The sequence below is a fragment of the Sinohyriopsis cumingii genome, chromosome 2 (genome assembly GCF_028554795.1).
Source record: "Sinohyriopsis cumingii isolate HCF-2022 chromosome 2, ASM2855479v2, whole genome shotgun sequence".
Classification (NCBI taxonomy): Eukaryota; Metazoa; Mollusca; class Bivalvia; order Unionida; family Unionidae; genus Sinohyriopsis; species Sinohyriopsis cumingii.
This window is the reverse complement of record NC_142962.1, coordinates 149,214,826-149,239,193: the sequence shown is the minus strand read 5'-3', so window position 1 is coordinate 149,239,193 and position 24,368 is coordinate 149,214,826. Positions and strand designations below refer to the sequence as shown.

The window sequence follows — 24,368 nt, the reverse complement described above, 5'->3', positions numbered from 1 at the left end:
AATGCTATGTTGTGGAATTCGCGAGATGCACTTTAAGGTCTAAGTTGTTTTCTGACTTGACACATATTTGTGAAAATACGGGAAAAACAGCAAATCAGATACTATTTATTTGTCTAAAATCACTACAAGTATGTATACAAATTAATAAACCATAAATTTGTGATCCTGTCAGTGGACTGTTGTAATGAAGCTATATTATAGAGAGTGATTACATTACAAAAACCTCTCCATCTAAAAATAGATGCACTCACGTCTGTGTTGATTCTGTAGGAAAGAAAGGACTGCAACTTTTGATGGTGGGACTCCTATTTTTACCAAAATGGGAGTCCTGGACTCCTAGTTTTAAAATCCTAGCGAGACCTCTGTATTATAGTGCTAATTTCATTTAAATGTAGTCCTGTTGTGCTTATTTAAAAAAACTGGGCCATGAAACAGAAACAGTATGTCCTGGGAGCAGATTCTCATACACAAACTGTATTATATGAAGATGCAAGAGTGATGCCCTGCATGTGTGTTTGTAAATGTAATACACTGTAACACTTGACTGTGATGTAAATATGGTACTACAGTGGAATAATACCAGTATATATTTTGAAACATTATCTCCATATGATGCTACATATTGCACTGTTAATAAGCATTCAGGCATGTGAATGAACTACATAAATCAGTTGGATGCAAAGCAGTAATATCCCATATAATTGGGTCAGTGGCATAATTGTTAAATATGGTACTGTTTGTAGTGCCACAGCATCACTGTCATATTTGATTTATGTTTCTGTGTGTGTGTGTCAGGGGTCAAGCTGGACCTGAACTTTAGGGTGAAGTGGCTTTTCCTTTGGAACAGAACAGGGAGAAGTGAGTTTAACAGGGAGAAGTGGAAGCAAAGCAAGAAACGATATATATATATATATATATTGTCCCATACGTTTCTGACCTGCATAATTGCATTTTAAAGCTAAATCTTCAATAACATAATACCTAGGTTTTGCTTTCTATGATTTTGAATATTTTTCTGAATATATTTGCCCAATGGTTTATGAAAACAGGCAAACTAATAAATGGGTACTTCCCAGACACAACAAATTATTTCCCTGTTACTGGTTCACTTATAGTTTCAAACTAATTTGATGATGAAATAGTGTGCAAGAGGCACTTAAAATATTTAGATCATCGATTCTGTTCTTAAATCACAAATTGGTATTTACATACTATTGTTAAAGTTCTGAAACACGAGTTTGTATGTTTTTATCATCAAAAGATAACATGCAGAAATCAGGCATTGATAGTTGCTAACTTACTTGGGAAAGGGTTAATGGTCAGTCAGCTATTAAAACACATGCCTGTCAATGTGCAAGAGTGTGCATGTCAGCATAATTGATATCCGCACTAGCTACTTGATGGCTTGATGAATACATTTCGATACAACACTAGAACTAACCTGGCTAAGGCAAGGGGGCATCTAAAAAATTATATTCAGACAATGTACCTCCAAAAATTCACAGGGTGAAGTCATTTTTGCTTTCCTAACAAAATAAGTCGACGTTTACATTTTTGGTGCCTTAGTTGCCAACTTCACCAGGTAGCATGACCCATGTGTGTGTGTGTGTAGTGTCACAGTATCATTGTGGGTTATTTCATATTTCTCTTTTTAATAACACAGCATCAGTCTCATAGTTATTAAATATTGCTTCATGTGTAGTTCCACATATCATAATCATTTTCATATTGTCCAATGCATGTGGTGTCACTGCATCAGTGTCATAATTATTTCATATTGCTGTATGTGTAATGCCACTACATCTGTGTCATTATTATTTCATATAGCTCTGTGTTGTGCCACTTCATGTTGCTCTTTGTTTCGTGTGCACTGTACCAGTGTAATAATTATTTCATATTGTTATGTGTGTAGTGCCACTGCATCAGTGTCATAATTATTTCATGTTGCTCTTTGTTTTGTGTGTACTGTACCAGTGTAATAATTATTTCATATTGCTTTGTGTGTAGTGCCACTGCATCATTGTCATAATTATTTCATGTTGCTCTTTGTTTTGTGTGCACTGTACCAGTGTAATAATTATTTCATATTGCTTTGTGTGTAGTGCCACTGCATCATTGTCATAATTATTTCATGTTGCTCTTTGTTTTGTGTGCACTGTACCAGTGTAATAATTATTTCATATTGTTATGTGTGTAGTGCCACCTAATTTACGTTATTAAGTTTCTGTAGAGTGTGTCAGATGTGTTGGACTGAGTATGCGAATTTGGATTTTACTTTATTAGTTATCCATTTTGCTGGCTTTGTTTATTCCAGTTAAACGATATGTAACAACATAACTGCAATGAGTGTCATCATCTCCTTATTTACAAATTGTAATCTTTTAATATTAAAGCTTGGACAGAGTACACATTAATAATACAACAGTAGAACCTGTCTTGAAAGACCACCCCTTCTGCCAAAAAATAATGGTCTCTCATGTCAGGTCATAACACTATATGACCAATAAATCTATGCAAGGAGAACATGGTCTCTCAAGACAGGTGGTCTTTCATAGCAGTGGTCTCACAAGACAGGTTTTACTATACTAAGTGGTTATGATAAGAATTATTTCTTAAGAAACTACCTTTGTCCTTTTGGCAGAGATTAATAGTATGCCTTGAGGAAAGCCTTTTCATCCACAACATTCGGGATATGAAGGTCCTGCACACAATTCGAGACACACCTCCCAACCCCCATGGCTTGTGTGCCCTTTCCATCAATAATGACAACTGTTTCCTGGCCTACCCTGGCAGCAGTCAAATCGGCGAGGTGCAGATATTTGACACTGTCAATTTGGTAAGTTCTTCAGCATTTGAAAAAGAATGACTTAAATGCTGACTTGAAATACATGTTCTATTTCTTTTTGTCATTTGTCTTCTGCATGCCATGTTTTATATGGTTTTCATCACAAACTCAGACTGAACTCAAAGTTGTGACATCTGGCTTGGTTAACCTCAAATCAGAATAAGAAAGCTTACATAATGTGAAAGACATTGCATTTATGGTGCAAAAATGAAAATTATGCACCATATCTACTCAATTATATGTCAGGTGTTACATACTCTGCTGGCAGATCTGGGTCTATGCAGTTTTTTTTACCAGTAATCAGTAGAACAAATAACATAGACCCTGATCTGAAGGCATATTATGTGATAGCATATCAGTTATCTAGTTTGCCATTGGGTAAGACTTATAAGTGACTATATATGGTAAAATCCTTGTGCCCTATATAATAGGAATTGGTTTCACAAAGGAAGAGATATATATATATATATATATATATATATATATATATATATACATACACACACAGGAACCTCATTAATCCAAACTCTCTTTATCTGGAAACCTTACTATTCGGACATAATTCAATGGGAACAGAATTACGAAATGTTAATTTGCTCTCTTAATCCAGAAATCTGTGTTCTGGATGCAGAAATCAAAATCTGGGACCAAAGAGTAAAATTACTGTAAAAAAAAAACTTGCCTCAATAATCCAGAAATAATGTCCAAAAATCAATCTCTGATTGGTCAAGTTCAAGTGGCACATTAAAGTTGTAAATTGATCACTTAATCATGTATATGGAACACTTAAGGTAGCATGACCATATTTTAACCAGTGATTGTATTAACAATGTCTGTTTTTGTACTCGTCAACTTTTGACAGATGGTTAATAAATTGTCAGGGATGAAGCTTGGTTTCACCAGTGTCGCACATTGTGATTTTTTTAAATATTAATGGTGACAAAATATACCATCTGGTGATTTTTGGGACAACACCATTTTTGGCAGTTTAAACTTGTATATACAGTCTTGGGTTTATGGTGAAGAAATTCAGAGGCACCATGAAAGGAAGCTGCAAAATGCACTGGAATCTATTGTTACATAAACAAGCCTTTTGTTCATATTGACAAACACATCTTAACAGTATATTTTTACATCATAATCACCTTATGCAGACACCTGGCCTGGGTACGGTATGCCGTGATACACTCAGATAGCCATGCTACCGGATTAGCTACACAATCAATCACCTCTGAAGGCAGGAACAGGAATGGCTACAGTCAACCAAATTATCATTTTTATTGTTAGCATGTTGTTTTTAATATATAAAATGTACTCAAAAAATAGTTTTGCAGATACTTCAGATGAAACATTACTTTTGAAGCAACGATTGTTCTGTATAAATATGAAGCAAATTGAAACAAACAAAAAACAATTTCAGTCAATGTTCTAGAATTATTTGATGTTACCGTCACAATAACAAACCAGCATTTGTTTGGTCCTCGAAAGTTTGCTTTAAGCAGTGACTTCAAGAACACAAGCACCCTTTATCAAAGCATGCCTCATACAATCTTCAACAAAAACAAAGCACCTTTTATCCAAGGAAGTCAGCACCAGACTTAAATAAAAACAATGGAATCTGATCGATTGATGCATTTTTCAAAGTGATTGGAACACTTATTGTGCCATGAAAGTTTCTACTTAGCAGGAAAAATGTGTATGCTTATGAATGCTACCAAAGGCAACATAAAAGTTAAATTAATTTTTTTTTGAAACCATAGATTTTTCATTGCAAAGATGTTTGTTAAAACCTTGTTCACATGTTTTTGTTTCCCTATTAACAGTCTCATCCCCTTGGTAGCCTCGACAAGATGATAGCTGTTTCCAGCTGACCAAACTCTAATATCTCAGTGAATTGTTTAATGACACGTTTGTGTTGACAATGGGATATAGATCAAATGAGGACTAACCTCTTTTTTACATACAAGTTTTTTGTGTTTTCTAATGGGATGTGAATGATATGTAAATTTTCTAATATGTGATCCATGCTTTAATTAGTGGACTTTTAATATACATGTACAGTACTTCACACATTAAGGATTCTTCTACACAATTGTAACCTGTCAATACACAGATGTATTCCAGACTAGTTTTGTCTTCAGTTAATCAAAATTTCCATTTATTCACAGTGTAAATCCTAATCACTGATGACAGGTTACCTCTTACAAACTTCACTTGTATGTGAAATCTGAGTCTTTTTTAATGCCCCCCACCCTCATCATCTGCTTAAGTCTACAAATAATACCTTGGTCACAGGGATATTAAGATCAACAATTAGTACTGTATTATGAAACTGGAGACAATTTTTTAAAATTTGGAATGAAATATTGAGGTTGGCAGGTTTTTTGTGACAACCTTATTAATGCAGACATGGTTTTTTTTTCATTTTTAAGTGGAATTCCGCTTTCCTCCTGACTTGAATCAGATTTTTCTTGATGTAGTCCATTTTTTATATCATCTCCAATCTGGTTTTTTAAAAACAGTCTGTCCAGTACGATTCCACAACAACCCTTGTAAATTACTTGTTCCATATATTAGTTAGCACATGACTCTCATTGTTGTTGTTGTTGTAGGGTTTAATGCCATTTTTCAGCACACAATAGGCTATGCATGGCGGCCAATATTAGTGGTGGAGGAAGAACCCGGGAAAACCCCCGAAAGAACCACCGACCTACAAGAAGCTACTGGCAAGCTTTCTCACATACCCACATTAGCCGAATCCGAGACTCGAACCCATGCAGACAGGTGAGATGGCAGTGATCCGTAACAGAGAGCGCTTAGACCACTCGGCCACACGGGGACCCCACGACTCTCGTAAAGATTGTTCTGATTGGTCAAAGGTTTAAATTCATCCAATGAATCATTCATGAATCTGATGGCAATGGAAAGAAGCATGCTTGTAAAACATGGTGCCCCAAATTGTTGAGAGAGAGCATGACACAAAACGTTTAAATAAAGGTTTAAAAACCGTATGGAAATGGGAATGGCTGGAGCGAAAAGTTGACGGAAATTTAGTTGGTCAGTTTATAAGAAAACAGAACATTAGAGGACTGGCAATTTGTGACCTCTGCAAGAATGATCTGAATTACGGTAATCGTGGTTGGAAGAGTTTGGAACAGCACCTACAAATGAAGCTGCATATGGAAAAAATTGAAGCTCAGAAGGCATCTGGAAAAAGTGCAGTTATTTACTATAAGAAGAAAGAATTCTTACATGAGAGAACAGATGTAGCCCTCTGTCAGAATATGTGCACTGCATGTTGCCAATACAAGCACCAGCTTGAAAGGAAAAAGGCTGTCATTGAGAAGGAAAAGAAACGATTGCACATTGAGCAAAAAAAGTCATTGGTGACAAAAAGGAAGGCTAAAGAAATCTTTGCCAAATCTTTGCCAAAGCCGCAAAAAAAGCTTGACTGGCATATCAACAGGTTGTGTCCATTGGAGAAAAAGATAAGTGAATGTTTGGTATTATTTGTATATAGTTGATGTACTTGGGTGTTTATTTTTCAGATTTGTTATGAAAAGAGAGAAGTATAATGTATTTGCTGTGAAAATTGAGAAATTATTGTGACTTAATTACGATGTGAACACTGACATGCACTGCCCCTTGAGACACCATTGGGGGAGGACCCCAAAATCCCCCTCAAACATTTTAAGCTTTTTTTGGAAGACCAAAATCACGTCTGTTAAACAATTGTAGGTCTACATTTTTGGCATCATCAGTTAATTTTGTGCATTGAGTATTCTTAACTAAGTAACAGTAGTGCACAATATTTCTAGTATGCATGGACCAGTGAATTTCAGTGTCAGATGGTACTCTGGCAAGCTTTTATAGAGGAATAACTGATAAAAGAAAATTCCTGAGCTTTTTCAGTGTTACAAATGCTAAATTAAATTTTGCCTATGATGGCTTCTTATTTTCATTTTGCAAGGAAAACTCATGGTGACTGTCACTTCCTGTGTACTTTACAAATACAAACTTTCTTTTTTTGAAATCTTCATTAGATCATTCCATCTTTTAGCATACATTTTGGAATAGCTGGGGATGTGCATAATCTCATCATCTTGGTTGTTTTTTCTTATCCCATCAGTAATTGGGGGTGGGAGTAGATTAGATTATTTTTGCTGACCGAGTTAAGGACCTTCTTCATCAAAAAGATTTACATTTTGTTTCAGTATTAGGTAATTAGTTTTTCTTTTGAGTAGCAGCCATAATCATTATTATGTGTTTTTATTGCTTTTATGCTTTTCATGGGAAATTAGAAAACTCCTAAAACTATGCAGATTTTCTCAGTCCAAATAGTTTTCAAAAGGTGGAGGTTGCAGTGTACTTGCTCAGCTTTAGTCATATGGGTTGCATTTTTTCTTACAGCGAGCAGTGACTATGATTCCTGCCCATGACAATCCTTTGGCTGCTCTGTCATTTAACAGTCAAGCCACCAAACTGGCCACAGCTTCTGAGAAGGTAAAATTTCAACATTTTCAGTTATAAATAATATGAACAGATTGCATTTATTTGTTGTAACTCTTCTGCCAAGAATGTTCATCTTGTTTGTAAGGATGTAAACCAAACCAGTATTACTGATGTATAAGATAAAGAATAATTATTCAGAAATTTACATGAAATCAAGGTATAAACATAACAGTAAACAGTTATTTTATTACAGATAGATACCATACATACTAATGTATACCCTCAGATCAACTGTAAACTGCATAGACCCAGATCTGCTGTGACATAATGCACATGCAGATCTGGACATGTGCAGTTGGTTATGACTAACCAGTAGAACAATCTTCATCGATCAAGAGCTGTATGCATATTATGCAATGGCAAATCAGGGTTTTATTGTTCTGAGTTGAACCCGGTTTGTTTGAGATTATTCATGGTACCTTTGGCTATGAGATTTTGTCTGGATGATTAGATTCCAGGATTACCGATAATGTCCTCCATAGGTTGTTGTGTATCTTGAGAACAGCCCATAATTACATTGGACTGAAAGATCTGTATAACCACAATCCAGCTAATTAATGTTTTACTGGAATTTTAATTTTAAAAGGAATGAGTATGGAATGTATGAGACAATTCATCAGTTTCTGTTCATATGTTTAACACACAGTAACATTTTTCAGAACAAATTAGCAGTTTATCAGGGGATACTTCATTTGTCAGTACAGTCAGTTTATATAAATAATAATAATAATAATGAGGACTTTGTATAGCACCTAATCTTTAGAAGCTCTAAGCGCTTTACAACATTAGACAACACCTATAAGATAAAAAAACATATAATGATATGATTACAAAAACAAACACCATGAAATTAGAAAATATTATAAAAAAAAACATGCTGAGAATATTTAAGGTAGGAAACATTATTAGGCCTTTAAATTTGTTCTTGCAGTGGAAATAAATGAGTTTTGAGAGCTCTCTTGAATGTGATCACTGTGTCTTTGTGTCTAAGTTCAGTGGGCAATTCATTCCACATTGCTGGGCCCTGGTATGCAAAAGAACGCTGTCCATATGACTTTGTTTTCATAGTGGGAATAATGAGTATACGATTGTCAGAAGAGGAGCGTAAGTATCTTGCTGGTGTGTACACATGGATGAGGTCGGATAGGTATTTAGGACTAGAGTCTGACAGTGAAGCGTAGCACAGATAACAAATTTTGTGTTTGATTCTGGATCGAATGGATAGCCAATGTAGGGTACAGAGCAGCGGGGAGGTGTGCTCTGATCGTGGTACTCTAAGTATGATCCGAGCAGCTGTGTTTTGAACTTTTTGAAGTTTCTGGAGCAGATATTGAGATAAACCAGACAGAATTGAGTTACAATAGTCCAGTCTTGAAAGTACTAATGAACACACAAGTGTTTTAGTGGCATCAGCTGAAAGATATTTGTGAATTGAGCTGATGCGTCAGCTCAAGACATGCAGCCTTGCATATGTTCATGACATGTTGGTGCAATGTGAGAGTACTTTCCAGAGTAACACCCAGGTTTCGTACTGATTGTGTGAATTTAATGTTGGTGTTGCTGATATTCATTGTTTGAGGTAAAGTATGTGAATAAGAAAGTCTTTGTGTTGTGATCAGAATGGCCTCAGTTTTATCATTATTCATCTGCAGCTTGTTACATATCATCCATGATTTCACATCCGAAATGCACCTCTCTACGCCTTGGATGGTAGCATCAACTTCAGTTGGGTGGCTAGATTTGTATATTTGGGTGTCATCAGCGTACAATTGATGAAACACTGGATGATGATCTATGACACTTGAGAGCGGTTGAGTGTATAGAATGAAGAGAACAGGTCCAAGAACAGACCCCTGTGGAACACCACAACAGAGATCAACTAGGTTGGAGTGTATTCCATTTGCAGATACAATTTGTGTCCTGTTGACCAAGTAGGACTTGAACCACAGTAAGGCTGTATCATGAATGCCAAATACATGCTGGAGATGGTGAAGTAATATATCATGGTCAGTTGTGTCAAATGCTGCAGACAAATCAAGGAGTGTGAGGACTGTAATCTTTCCGCTATCCAATGGAGAGAGAATGTCATTAACTACTTTTAGAAGAGTAGTTTAAGTCCTGTGGCAAGGGCGATATGCAGATTGTACATTGCTAAAAAGACTGTTTGAATTTAGATGAGATACAAACTGGGATAGAACAATCTTTTCTAAGATTTTTTATATGAATGGGAGATTAGAAACTGGGCGGTAGTTCTTTAAATCATTATGGTTCTAGCGTTGGTTTCTTCAGTAGAGGCTTTACAATGGCAGTTTTGAAAAGTGATGGGAATTCCCTGGATGAGATTGAGGTGTTAATAACATCAGTCAGTGAAGGCAGTACTGGATCTAAGCACTCAAGCAGCAGTGATGTTGGAATTGGATCAAGTTCACATGACTTTGGTGCACTCTTCATCAGGATTGTATGTACGAAATCCATAGAGACAGGTTCAAATGCTGCTAATGGTTGCTGCTCAAATTCTGTATCCCAACTGTATGGTGATGATGAGTCAATTGAAATTGTGGTGTCAAGCTTATCTCTAATGGTTTGTACTTTGTCACGGAAGAAATTTGCAAACATGTCCGGAAGGTCGACTGGAGAGAAGATAGTTGGAAGTGGTGTAGATTTGTTCGTTGACATTAGCTTGTTAGTAATCTCGAAGAGCTCTTTGCAGCTGGAACTTTCCATGATCTTAGTAGTGTAGTGGGCTGATTTCGCTGCATGGACTATATTTGTGACATTCTTCTTAGCAGCTTCATAGATTTGCTTATGAATAGTGAGTCTGATTGAAAGCCAAAGCCTCTCAGCTTTACGGCGGTCTCTTTTAGCAGTGCGAAGCTGGTCCCTAACACTGCTATACCATGGAGAACACTTTTGAATTGATACTCTGCACTTGGTAGCTGGGGCATGTTTGTCAAGCAATGAATGCAGGCATTTATCAAGTTGTTCTGCGGTAGTAGGTAAGCAAGTTGTTAGGTTAGCTTGGATGTCGTGCATTAGTTTGGTTCTATTTATCATACGGAGGTTTCTCTTAGTAGCAGATAAATGTGGAGGGTTAGGGACTGATACGTCAAGATGGCATATAATGCAGAGGTGATCTGATGCAAGTTCATGGGATACCAGGGAGGACCGTGGAATGTTATCATCAGGTCTATGAAAAGTCCAGTCTAAAATGTGACCATGTGTAACAAGATATCCGGGTGGGATATTTCGGATTAACAACAGAACACGTTTTGACGACACAGATATATGGTTTAATGTGGCGATTTATACAAGTAGTGGATTATGAAGATGTGTGCGTATTTATAATCCAAATATTGGATCTATTTAACAAAAAAACGCACAGTTTCAAAGATGAAAAAAATGTACAAATAAATTTAGGTCAGTAACCCTAAAACACAGGATAAATGATTTCACAAATGATTCAATAATGGAAAGATGAATATAGTTCACTCAAATAGTAAACGATGTAAGTCTTTACACATAGTAAAAAATGTATTCGCTCAGGTAGCGAAATTATGTCACTAAACAAGAACGGATATACAATCTATCCTTCCAGTCCTGAATAATACACTGGGTCTTACTAACCCAAAATTAGCATACAGCTAAAAATACATGTGTGGAGATGCACTCCGTCACCCGTGCACCATATCCGCTCCACAGCTCCTCCGAATCAATTTCACAACCAATATAGACTCCGGACCCTCGGAATACTATGATCACTTGAAATATTAGACCCTCCGGACACTTGAAATATTAGACCCTCCGGACCCCCTGGTCCTTTGATGACTTTACAGCTGGGTCACCTTAGTCACTCTTGACATTCCGGACGCTAGACATTAGACGCTCCGGCACCTTAAACGCTCCGGACACACGGACGTTTCTACACTCTGACAACACCGGACACCCCGGATATTCCTACCATCAAATCTCAGCTGAAAATATACCCGATACAGTGTACTAAACTTGATACAGACATAACGTAAGGACGTTATACATGGTAAGTTAAAAAGATTATATTATAATGGCAATTACAAAACAGAGGTTCAATAGTAACCTAACCCTGCTTGATAAGACAATAGTAAACAATTCTTTTAAAAAATGTAGCTTTACATTACCAATATAAGTCCTGCACTACGTCGCAACAAGAATAAAAAATGCACGCATTATGGTATGTAAAGAAAACTATAACAAACATGCAAAGGAAAATATGGTAATACACTAGTTATCACTTAAAACCCAAAACATTACCTACCCCTACAGCTGGAATTGTGCGAATCCTTTAAGCAGGCTGCTTGCTGACAAAACCATTAGTATTGTAAAGGTCCTTTACATGTAGTAACGTATTTATACCTTTAGAATTTTCGTTATTCTTTATCAAAGGCACCTTGCACGTGTGGCACAGGATGAATCGTACTCACGATTTCGAAATGCATAGACCATATTATAATCACCCTCGGGTATCGTTGTACAGAGAAAAAGAAATGAAACCCGAGTACATGTATTTAATTAACAACATTTACACCATTCCGTGACACCATGTTTATGGGTGGGTTGGTTAAATGACTGTTTGAGGTTGAAAACATTAATGGAATCTATGAGTTTTGATGTATTTGAGTTTCCGGGACAGACAGAGTGAAAGTTGAAATCTCCAAGAATAATCAGGTTGCCACCTATCGAATTTCCATAGTCTAGGAGATTCGGAAACTGCTCCAAAAAGAGAGAGTCATCCAGCTTGTTTTTTCTACTAGAAAGAGGGCGGTATAGGCAGAAAAAAAGTGACTGAGCGTTGCTTCATAGAATAGATGGTCAACATTTTGATGAATTTTCATTCAAAAACCAAAATTATTATGAAATGTAAATGCAATTCATCAATTCATATGCAAGTTGAACATGTAAAAACAGCAGCTTTGTCTTTGTAAAAAGACATGTACATATGAATGTAATAATGGCATTCTTTGATTTCGTTCAGATTAAAGGATATTGGATTTTATCATCAGAAACACTTAATTCTGAAAGATGCTATCATAAATTCTGTTTTTGGTATGAATATTTTATTGAAATAAATGAATATCAGCTAAGAAATTTAATTATACAAAAGAGGTAAAGCATGAAAAAATAAATGTTTGTTGAAAAATTAAGGAACACCATATACAAGACCTATTGGCAGCATTTAATTTTTTACCCTTGAACACAGTAAACCAATGTCTATGTTACCTTAAGACAATTATCTGTACTCTCTTTTAGGGGACGGTGATTAGGGTATTTTCCATACCAGACGGCCAGAAGTTATTTGAGTTCAGAAGAGGAGTTAAAAGGCAAGCCTTATGCAATTTTTTTGGACCTATTGGTCATGTGAAAGTCCATTTCAACACAATCTAATAGGGATACCCTTCACCAAATTTAACATAATAACTAAAACCCATGACTTGGCTCACCCAATGCTGCTAGCTTCCCGTGACCCATTGGTTCTTACCAGGGTATTCTCTGGTTCTTCCTTCATCATATGCTGAAAAATGGCATTAAACCGTAAGCAAACAAACAAACAACCCTTGACGGCATTTGAGATCAGTTATTTTCAGCAGGTAAATGAATAGCGATTTCTGTTAGAAGTAATTTGTAGCAGATGACAGTAAATGTAGACATTCCTGTACAAATCAACCATTTTTTCAAGTCATTGTAGGTTAATTCTGCAAGGTATTATGGATATGACTGGTATTATATTCTCCAGTGGAAATTTTTTTCCATTGTTATAGGGGCTTAACTAGTCAAATTATAACATTGTACCAGTTTTATCCACAATGCCTTGCAGAAATTTGCCACAATGACTTGGAATAATGGCTAATTTGTTCAAGGAATTTCAGTGTCTAACACTGACTGCTATAAATTGTACTTCAAAATGAAACTGACATATATTACCTACTCAAAACAACTGAACTTTCCTGTTTCAAAGTGTGTTGTTGTCATGTTAATTGTTGAAGGATTTATATATTAAACCATGCTGGAATAGACTTCAGATATGGTGCAGGTGAGACTGCCATCAATATCATTTTCAGGCGTAGATATTTTTGTGAAGTAGACTGTGATTTTAATATTTAGAAAGTGTGCCCTTTACATATAGGGAACTTATGTTTTGAGACAGGAAGAAAGTAAGTATTATTATTATCATTTCAGAGACTTGTGTAAAATATAACCTTTTCAGTGTCCCAACATTTTGAGACATAATCGGCAAGTTCATGACTCATTGCACCATTTCTTGTTTACTTACCAAATCAGTAAACTATTATATTCCACTTAATTGATTGTTTTTATATTGTTATTTTTGAGAAATCAAATGCAGATAATTAAAGACTCTCTAGACCATGAGTCACATGGTAATGTGAGACTGATTTCTCCAACATGAAAATTACAGATATAGGTAAGAACTTTTCTATGCAACAAGCTACATGATAATGTGAGGCTGATTTCCCCAACATGAGAATTAATTTATATAGGTAAACACTCTCTAGGCCTTGGGTCACATGGTAATGTGAAACTAAAATATAGGTAATGAAAGATAGGCTAGGCAGGCAGTTACATGGTGTTGTAAAACTGATTTCTCCAACCTGAAAACTTAAAAAAATAGTTTAAGACTGTTTAGGCTATGGTAATGTGAGACTCTTAAATGTAAAATACATTCTTAGCAAACCTCAATTTGTAGCTCACCTACCCATTAGGCCATGTACATTAATTGTGCATCATCAGATGTGCATCATTCATTAAGCTATAGATGATTTTTTTTTCAATTACTTTCTAACCTAACTTGACCAATTTCAACCAATCGTGGTAAAGAGAATCTTGACATTAAGACCAATAACCCAAACATGGCATCCACTAGTAAGACAAAAACATCTACATTTATTCTCCCAAACAGAAATTTGTCAAACTTGGCAATTTGTATTCTGGCATAAAACCCTTTCAAGTTTATACAAATGATGCTGATCAATCATTACAAAAAAATATAGAAAACAAACTTTAATTGACTTCTCAGAAACTTCTCAAGAGGTTTTGACCAGTTTTAACAGAAAGAATCCCGACATGAAGGCCATTTAGTCTTGAACAAATTATGCTGAGCCACCATCAAATCTGACCTGTGTTACTGAATATAAAAAAGTCTTTAAATGACTACTCAGAAAAGCTGTCCAAAAGAATTCCACCAATTTTGAAAAAAGCATCATGGTTTAAAGGTCTTTTAATGTTTGTATAAGTGGTACTGATCAGCCATCAAATTGGGGTGCTATACTAAAATAGAAAACAAAACTTAACATGATCTCACAAACACTGCTCAGAAGATTGCGACCAGCTTTGACATAAAGCATGCAGATATAAAGGCTATTCAATTTTTGCCTCTACTGTTTATAGACCTTGAGAGTTTATGGGATTGTCTGTTGTCCGTTGTTTGCCTGTTCCCTAGCTCAAGTTTTTAAAATACTTGGAGAATTGCCATAAATTGTACACACTGATTCATGCCTATGTCTAGTTAGTCCTGAATGAATATAGTACCTCTGAAACAACCAATATGGGCACCACAGTGAGCATCTTCACAATCACTTTATTAACAGAAAGTTGTGTTGAAATAGGGTTTTCAGTACAAGACTTCTAAATGGAAATGGTGCTGATCATGTGTTGTTTTATATGCCTGCCATATATGGGGCCCCGAGTGGCCGAGTGGTCTAAAGCGCTCTTCATTACGGATCACTGCCATCTCACCTCTGTCTGCGGCGGTTCGAGTCTAAGATTCAGCCAATGTGGGCATGTGAGAAAGCTTGCCAGTAGCTTCTCGTGGGTCGGTGGTTCTTTCTGGGGTTTTCCAGGTTCTTCCTCCACCATTAATACTGGCCACCATATATAGCCTATCGTGCTGAAAAATGGCGTTAAACCCTACAACAACAACAACAACATATGCCTGCCACAGTGGCCATTTTGAAAATTGTGTTTACTGGTACTTTTCCTACATGGTCATATCAACATGGGAGTTTTCCATTAACAACTTCTTATAATATTTATTTGGCACTAAATGGTAATGGTACCAAATCTGTGTGCAATAAGGCCACCACAGAAGCAGTCTTGAAAATCTTTTCACATCTCATAATTAGATGGCTGTATCACCATAATGCTTTTACTACATGGCTTGCATATATAATGTCTAGTTGATCTTAAGTGTAATGGTGCAACTCAGACATCCATTATGGTTGCCACAATGTCCTTCTTGCAGATCTTGGTATCTGATGAATTAATCATCATATCAGCATGGGTTTTCATGTTTCATGAAAGACTTCTTATGATGTCTAGTTGGTTGTAAATGAAAATGACTCTGATCTGATTTGCGTCATGGCTGTCACCATTGTTATTTTTAAAATCTTGTTCTTGCTTATTTATTATGATGTCTAGTTGATCCTAAATATAAATGATGCTAGTCTGATATCCAGTATGGCCAGAATGGCAGCTGTCTTATCATTTTGTTATCATTACTCCTTCAAAACGGAAAGTCCCATCAACATGGGATTTCCACCAGAAAACTTATTAGTTCTAAATTTAAATGGTGCCAATCTAACATTCAGTACCACCACCACGGCAGCTACTATGTTTAAGTAGATGTCAGCCAGGTCAGCAATCTTAGTTCCACTTGGGTCTCTTGTTTTACCATTGGCATTTAAAACATTTCAGTGCATTTGTTTAATGGCTTTTTTATTTGTTTGTGGGCATTAATTAAAGCCTGTGCAAGGATACCTATGATTTGAAGGCAGAACTGTACTTCATTCAGTACACGTTAAAAGTGTTCAGTATATGGCTCTCCAATGATCTTTTGGCAGGTTCTTATAAATATGTTTACATTTTAGGACTGGCTGTTCTCAGAATAAGGAGATAGTTGGTACTTCATGTAAATGAAATTGACAAAGATTGGATTTTATTTTGGGCATTTTTCTTACAGCCTCCGCATAACTACTTGAAGGATATTTTATTAGCATTAATACATAACCAGTTGCTGTTGTTTAGCAGACCCTGTTTTGGTGCAGAAAAACTCATCCATTTGATGTAAATTCATTCTCCCACAGAGTTGAGAATTGTCCATAAGACATGATCCACTGGTGCACCTTGTATGCCAACATGCAGCACAGTCGTCTTTTTCAACGACACAATTTTAATGGATGTGTGTTGAATTTATGACCAAAGAAAATTTTTTTGATGCAAGTGCTTCACAGCATTGTGGACTTCTGTCAATAAATATTATACCTGTGTTACATTTATCTTCTCCATGTTTATTTACTTGCCTGCTAACCCTCCTTCCCCTCAGAAATTGTTCATTTTAGAAACTGTTTGAGTTACTATTCTGGATTTCGCTCTTTAGGGGTTAGGAAACACTCATATTCAGTGTAAATTATAACTGGTTACAGATAAATCCTTGGAAGTTAAGGAAAATAATGCAGCAAAGGCCCTGCTCTGATTTAGCAGGAATTACATGTTCCTTTTTCTTAATTTATTGTCTCCAAAACTTGGGGTGCTTTTTATTCTTTATATATTGATATTTGTTTTTGTGACTCATGTAGTTGTGTAGGTGTGTGTGTGTGTGTGTGTGTTTGCAATTTCTCCTTTGTAAGGTTTAACAATTGAACATCTTACTCTACTATAAAGAAAAGATGGGTGAGTTTTCGTTGTTGATCTTGCACATGGATGCATGCACAGGGTTGTATATAGCAAACCCCATATACACAACAGGTGAATTCATGTGATATATTTAACATGTCATTATTCATTTTTTTCTTGCAGGAAATTTTTGTATCAGCACAATTTCAGGACAATCTGGAGGGAAGTGTGGTTGCAGGAAAGGCACTTTGGACACTCACCCAGATTGCCTCACTTGTTCAAAATGCACACCAAAATTGCATGCTGATTATAAATTATGGACAGCTTGAATCTAGCCAATTCCAGACACATTTGTAGAGGACGAATTAAACATCCCTCTCACTCCTCTTCATCATGTTTAGGTTTCTGTCTTTGAGCCTATGGGGTCTCACTGCAAGATGATAAGCTTTTCAGGTCAGAAGAATACTTCTGGGACCCAAGGAATTATGTGACCAGTCTCTTCTGAAACAGCTGCAGCCCCACCAGAAGTGTTGACTGAACATTTGAGTAGTGCACCCCACATAAATAGCACATCCCACATTCAGAGTAACATGTTGCACCCTCCCCCTGAGGGTGAAGCCTGAACACCTCACATCTTGACTAACGTGTTATACCTGCCTGCGTGGGAGGAGCTGTACCACACCCATCACTTTCATGGTAGCATATTGTGCCCTCCTGAGCAGGAGGAGCAGTACTGTACCCATCTTAGTGACAAATCAGATGAACAAGGCTCTGGCATATATATTTTGCATGGCTGGTCACCAGTCAGTTCATCTGGGTGACCGGTCTATTCGAGTGACCAGTCATCACTAAGAGGTCTCACAGTATCAGGAATGAGCCAAGTTCTCCCCTTTCTACCATCACATCCTATGCAGGAATGGAAGTCAGAGGTTTAGACTAAAGAAGGTGATTGTATTGGTATTCCCCCCAACCTTTCCCTTTTCTCCTTTTGGGATGTAGAGCCCTCCACCACAGTGAAATTGGTCCTTTATGCTTTTATTGACGCATGGACCATGTGGCTCATGTACTATCATCACCACCTCATCAGGTGGACCAGGAAGCAAGTACATTACCCTAATCTATATCAATCCCATCTGTGCAGTAATGGGAGTAGGTCTTTAACTACTTGATAATAAGGGAGTCTTATTTTATGTATATTCAAATAAAGTGCTTGAAATATCACCATGGTTTTGTGTCCCAGTAATTATAGAGCATAAAAAAATGTATTTGAGCATAATTAAGGGTGTTTTTAACTTTTTCGTCAGCCTTTTATAACAGTACTTATCGAAGGAATAGGCTACTAATTTTTTTGCAGTCCAAGTTCATCTTTTTTATTGTATGCTTCCTATTGATTAGTATTTTCATGGATTGACTTCTTTAAAGTATCACAGTTTTTTATGAAGTCAATTGTCTTTGAGAAAAGGTGGCAGGCAGTGGTGTAAGGGAGGTAATTATTGAATTACGTGCCCTTCATATTAAACTATATAATTCTGAGCTCATCCTTCTCTGAATTGTAACAGAGTTCATTTTTGATTGAGTTTGAAACAGTTACTGATTGGTTATCTGTGCAGTAACTGATGCATAAGAATGTACACAAAATATGTAAAGTTTAAACATAGGACAAAATTTAGATACATTCATTCTAGTGTGTCAAGACAAATGTTTATACTTCATTAGGCAAATGTTTGGATTTTGTAAACTATGTATGGTTGTAATGCTTACATATTCAAAATCTGACCTGTTCTTTCATAAGCAAAATCGTGCTGTAATAATGTTTGTTTTCAAGTTTTGTGCCTGATATTGATCTATGAGTGACATTGGTATATATATATATATATATATATATATATATATATATATATATATATATATATATATATATATATAGTACTGTATATATGGTTCCAGGATGCACAGTAATGTACACATTCATGTCTCATATTCTTGCTTCTGCTTAAACAGCAGTTTGTTTCACAACACTGCCCTACCCTTAATAAAATCAGCAATAAAACTTTATGTTCACAAGTAGCAGATGCTCTTGCTTGATCACAATTATGTTTTTCTGAGCAATTGGAATTAATCAAATTGTGTACATATAAAATGTTCACTTGTCCTAGTTAGGTTATGATGTGTAAAGAGGTCATCATTACACAATATAAAAACCAAATATATCATCAAGGTTATTTGACAATGTTGTTATTTGCCTTAATTTGTGATTATATTTTTTCACTTTCATTTCAGATGTGTAAATATATCTTCCCTGGCATTCAGTGCAGACTCTTTGTACCTATCCACATCAAGTAATACAGAAACTGTGCATATATTTAAACTAGAGACCCCCAAGGACAGGTGAGCTATACTGAATGTGCAAATTGAGAATCCCTGATTTATACAGTATTGATAATGTCAGTTTTATAATCTACATGTCATTACCATAAATTCTCCAAAATACCATGTGGATATTGACAACACTTGATCTTTGTCCTAAAGCTCAATATGGAAATTGACAATATTTGATTTTTATCTTGTCCTAATGCACTGTGGAAATTGACAATACTTGATCTTTGTCCTAAAGCTCAATATGGAAATTGACAATATTTGATTTTTATCTTGTCCTAAAGACTGTGGAAATTGACAATACTTGATTGTTATCTTATCCTAAAGCACAATATGGAAATTGACAATACTTGATTGTTATCTTGTCCTAAAGTACTGTGGAAATTGACAATACTTGATTGTTATCTTGTCCTAAAGCATCATGGAAATTGACAATACTTGATTGTTATCTTATCCTAAAGCACAATATGGAAATCGACAATACTTGATTGTTATCTTGTCCATATGGCAATCGGAGGTGTTGTAAGAATGGTATTATTCCTCTGAGGCAGAGGTAGAGTATGCATAAATTGCATAGTTTTGTAAATCCCAGCCATGACATCTTGACTAAATATGGTGTCTGTTCAGCAAAATTGTATAATGTATGATTCAGAAGGCAGTATTCGTTAATCATGTGTTTTTCGTATATATGCATTGATTGCTAGTAAATTTACTTTCAGGAAAGAAAGGGGTCAGGCGGTCATCTTTGTCTATATCTACATAATAATAATAATAATAATAATGAGGGCTTTGTATAGCGCCTAATCTTTAGAAGCTCTAAGCGTTTTACAATATTAGACAACATTGTTATCTTGTCCTAAAGCACAATATGGAAATTGACAATACTTATATTATATTATACATGCATAATATGTTTATTCTGCAAAATTGTGCATCGTGAAAATCCTTGATTGTTATTTTTTTTATTTTTTTTCTTCAAAAAACACCTCACATATTGCATCTTTCAGTAAAGTACTTATTGACACCTTGCACTCCCCCAGAAGATACAGTATCTTTTTCCTTCTTTTTAGAAAAGATTTTACAGGTATGTGGAAACGTAATATTTTCCTTGGAGTAGTTGAGATTTTGTGAGCAAAGATTGTACTGTGTTCACAGAAAGAAAAGGCAATATAAATTTATATTGCAGACCTAATGAGGAGCCCCAGAGTTGGATGGGATACATTGGGCAGGCATTGAAAACATCGGCCAACTACCTCCCATCACAAGTGTCAGAGATGTTAAATCAAGGAAGATCCTTTGCAACAGCAAGACTGCCTAATTATGGTTTTAAAAATGTGTGTGCCATTTCACCGTAAGTAAATTTTGTAAACATTTCGCCTCATCTTATTGAATGTAAGTAAAATAATTAAAGGTAAAAAGTGATCTTTACATTCTTTATCATTTTTGTAATCCTTATTTAATTGATAGAACTGCAAGATGATCAGAATTAAGGGCTGTTCCATGTAAACATACATGGCACCCAGGGAAGGCAGTTTTTTTAAAATATACGCCAGGGTACTTTGATTTCACATAGTTCATATTAAAATGACAAGAAAATTCTAATGTGCATCTTTGGGTGAGTACCCCGCTTTAAAAGTGCCTTCCTTGGTTCCCATGATGTATGTTTTAACAGAACAGCCCTAATTATTTTTCTCTTTTGGTGATGTCACAATAGCACATTTATTTGGTGATAATAACTGCGATGTTGTTTTCATTGGAGTCAGTATTCCCCTCAGATTGCTTCTCTGTTTTTATATTCGTATTTATTCTTATTTTATATTTCTTCTTATGAATAAATCAGGCATTGATTAGTGTTCATTTAAAAAAAAGGTTAGGATACAGCATCTGCTACCAAACTAGACTTAAGCTTGCCATTGTCACAAAAAATTAACATTAAAATCTAGAAATAGCAATCTTACTCTGGGTACAAGCCTGTTTTCAGAAAAGCCGACCTCCCAAACTGAAGAGGTAAAAACATTAAAAAGTGCATGAACAAACACATAAGCTGACCCATATGCCCAAGACAACATCAGAGGATGGACATGGTGTATTCTAAATGCATTTATTTTGGCAAGCCATGTTACTGAAATAAAACATTATCTTTAAGTCTAAGAAAAATGAGTTTCTCCAGCCGTTGAACCGCACCACTTCATCTATCTATCCTTTGTTATATGTGCAAAAATGACACCATCAGGAAATTTAATGTTTTCAGCAGTCTTCCATTTAAAAATGATGACGAGAGGCAGCTTTTAACCATCAACTAAACAGGCCCCCCCCCAAAAAAAAAAAACAACTTTAAATGCTCGTTAAAATAGTTTACCCAATAACAGCATTGACTGTTTTGTTGCTAGGAAGGTCAAAGGTCATAGGCATCTCATCCATATTTTCGTTTGTTTTTATTCCCAAATATTTATGAGGTAACCTTTTCCCTCCAGTTTCTGTTCCTAAGGGGACATGGGGTACCTTCGTTTACACCCGCAGGGGTTGTAAACACTCACCATCAAAATCATTTTATACCTGGGTACCGGTAAATAATTTATGCAAGGAATAATGACAGCATGCTCACTAGATCTTGCATGTTCTTCAGTTTAGATGGACACCGCAGGAACCATGTTGTATACGGTATCCATACTAGATATTTAATTCAATGCGTTGAAATTTGTTCACATTGTTATTGTATGTATTTATACTTCATTTTCTCAATAAAAGTTGTATAAAACACTGAGAACTCCTTCTTACATGGAAAAAGACTGGTAAATTTATGCTACAGTTTACTATGTCTATAGAGATCACAGCTGTGTACTCCGTATGCCGTGCATACAAACAGGGTGAGTTCTACATGACATAAATATTTTAATTTATTTACTGTGTTAATGAATAATGTGAACACAGTCTGTGGGAAAGTGTGGCCACAAGAAGTCTTCCTGGGACACTCATCCAGACTGTGTTAAATGTTCTTAATGTACAAGGAAAAATCATTGTACATTTTGTAAATCGTTCTCAGCAGAAAGCTGGAGTCTTGCAGACTCTAGCTGCACTTGTCAGAGAAAGAAGCAACTTCATTTCCCTTCTTCCTCAGAATTTTCTGTCTTCTCTGTTACTGAAAATAAGGTATCTTCTAACCAGAATACCTCTCTCAGCACGTTCTTACATGCCAGTACGGAAATACAGCGACCTTGTAGCAGCATGTTGCTGCCTCCCATTGAGGAGATCACCTCTCACCTTTTTGTGTCACTGCCTCCCATGGTGGAGGATATGCACCACTCATCTCATGGTGAGGTGCTGCCTACCATTGAGGAAATGCACTGCCTATACCATAGTGTGTCACTACCTCCCATAGAGGCACTGCCTATACCATACTGTGTAACTACCTCTCATCGAGGAGGAGATGACCACCACCACCCTGTCAGAGGTGTATCGCACTCTCCCACTGGGATGGATCAGCACCTCACCTTCCTTAGTGATGCATCAGTTGATGATCTTGTATTCTCTGATCATCACACTAAGGCCTCATGGTATTGGGATAGGGTTCATTCCGAGTTCAGCCTTCTTCACCCTCTACCACCTCATTATGAATATTGGGAGTCCAACCAGTGGGCTCAGACTAGGATAGGGAATCAAATCAGTATTCCCCCTTTCCTATTATCCCATTGAATTCCTATGGGATGTGGGGCCCTCCACCTCAGGGGCCTTGGTCATGTATGTCCCCTTGGGCTTTAGGATCTTGCCCTCATAACAGAGGTGATGCTGAGGCTTGTATCCTGCCATCATTTGATCATCAGGTGGAAACCATTCGGAAGGCTAGAGATGTCACTTCTTGCAGGACTGACAAATGTTCTCATCTCTCTCCAGCTGTTGCTACTCCCTTCAGCACCTACTCACCATGTTGCAGTATGGGACATAGAACAGAGTGTTCCTATATCATCTTCACCTCCCAGGGACTGAGTGATTCCTATACACTCTCAAGCTCAGAGTGTCCTTGATGATGATATCTCCATTATGATAGACTCAAATGAGTTTGACGTGGAGGAAGCACAAGTTATGCCTGCTCTTAGACCTGTTCCTTCATCTTTGTTAGATATGGAAGAGGAGCTATGGTCTTTTGACAAGGCAGTAAATGAAGTCTGTCACCTGTTACCCCCGACTTGTGCCCAAAACCTGCTGCACAGTCCAAAAAGATCCTTTCTAGTCTGGAAAAGTTCTCAGGGGCTCAACCTCATCCAGACCTCCTCCTTCCTTATTTTTCTAAGATTGAGCAAATTGCTGAGAGGATTTCAGCAGACCAAAATATTAATCAACAGCGTCAAGGGTGGACCATTCCCTCTTCAGTGTTGTGACCCTTAGTCTCTTCTGCCAGCTATTGGGTACATTACCCAAAGTTGCCCACAAAACCTCACCAACTTGATGCCAGTATGGCCAAGGTTGGTATTTCAAATGGAGCCTGGGCATGCCTTCCAGTTAAAGATATTGAAACTCTGGAACAGAAGGTCCGACTGCTTGTCACCATAGCTTCTCATGCTGATCTCTTCTCAGCTACTTCTTTTAGTTTGCTTGGGGAACCCAACCACCCATCAGTTCATGCTGAAAGCTGTGGCCAAGACATTATGGCATGCACTTTCTGTTTCTATGGCTTTGTCAGTGGAATTTCTTCACATCCACCGTGATGTTGCTTTGGACTCTTCAAAGGTACTTCTTGATCACAGTAAGACAACCTTAGGGTTGCTCCACTTGAAGCCGAGAATTTGTTTAGAGGCCTCATTCCTTCAATGGCATCCCAGGACTTGCTGGATCATCAGCATAAATCCTTCACATCACAGTCAATCAGGAAGCATAATAACGTGAATCACCCTAATGGGCCATCTGCTAAGTTCTTCAAACGGACGCAGCCTCAGTCCAATATGCAACTTCAAAAATGAGTCTCCTCCTTGTCAGTCTG

General features: G+C 36.7%; 1 protein-coding gene across 1 annotated transcript in view; it reads left to right on the top strand.

Moving 5' to 3' along the window:
- Positions 1-24,368, top strand: part of LOC149806062 (WD repeat domain phosphoinositide-interacting protein 2-like) — a 75,710-nt gene that overhangs the window by 14,790 nt on the left and 36,552 nt on the right. Inside the window, exons 4-8 of the mRNA XM_089950936.1 lie at positions 2,642-2,836; positions 7,256-7,348; positions 12,641-12,711; positions 19,298-19,405; positions 20,580-20,744. Coding sequence (XP_089807062.1) covers positions 2,642-2,836; positions 7,256-7,348; positions 12,641-12,711; positions 19,298-19,405; positions 20,580-20,744 — 632 coding nt within the window. The remainder of the gene's footprint in view (positions 1-2,641; positions 2,837-7,255; positions 7,349-12,640; positions 12,712-19,297; positions 19,406-20,579; positions 20,745-24,368) is intronic.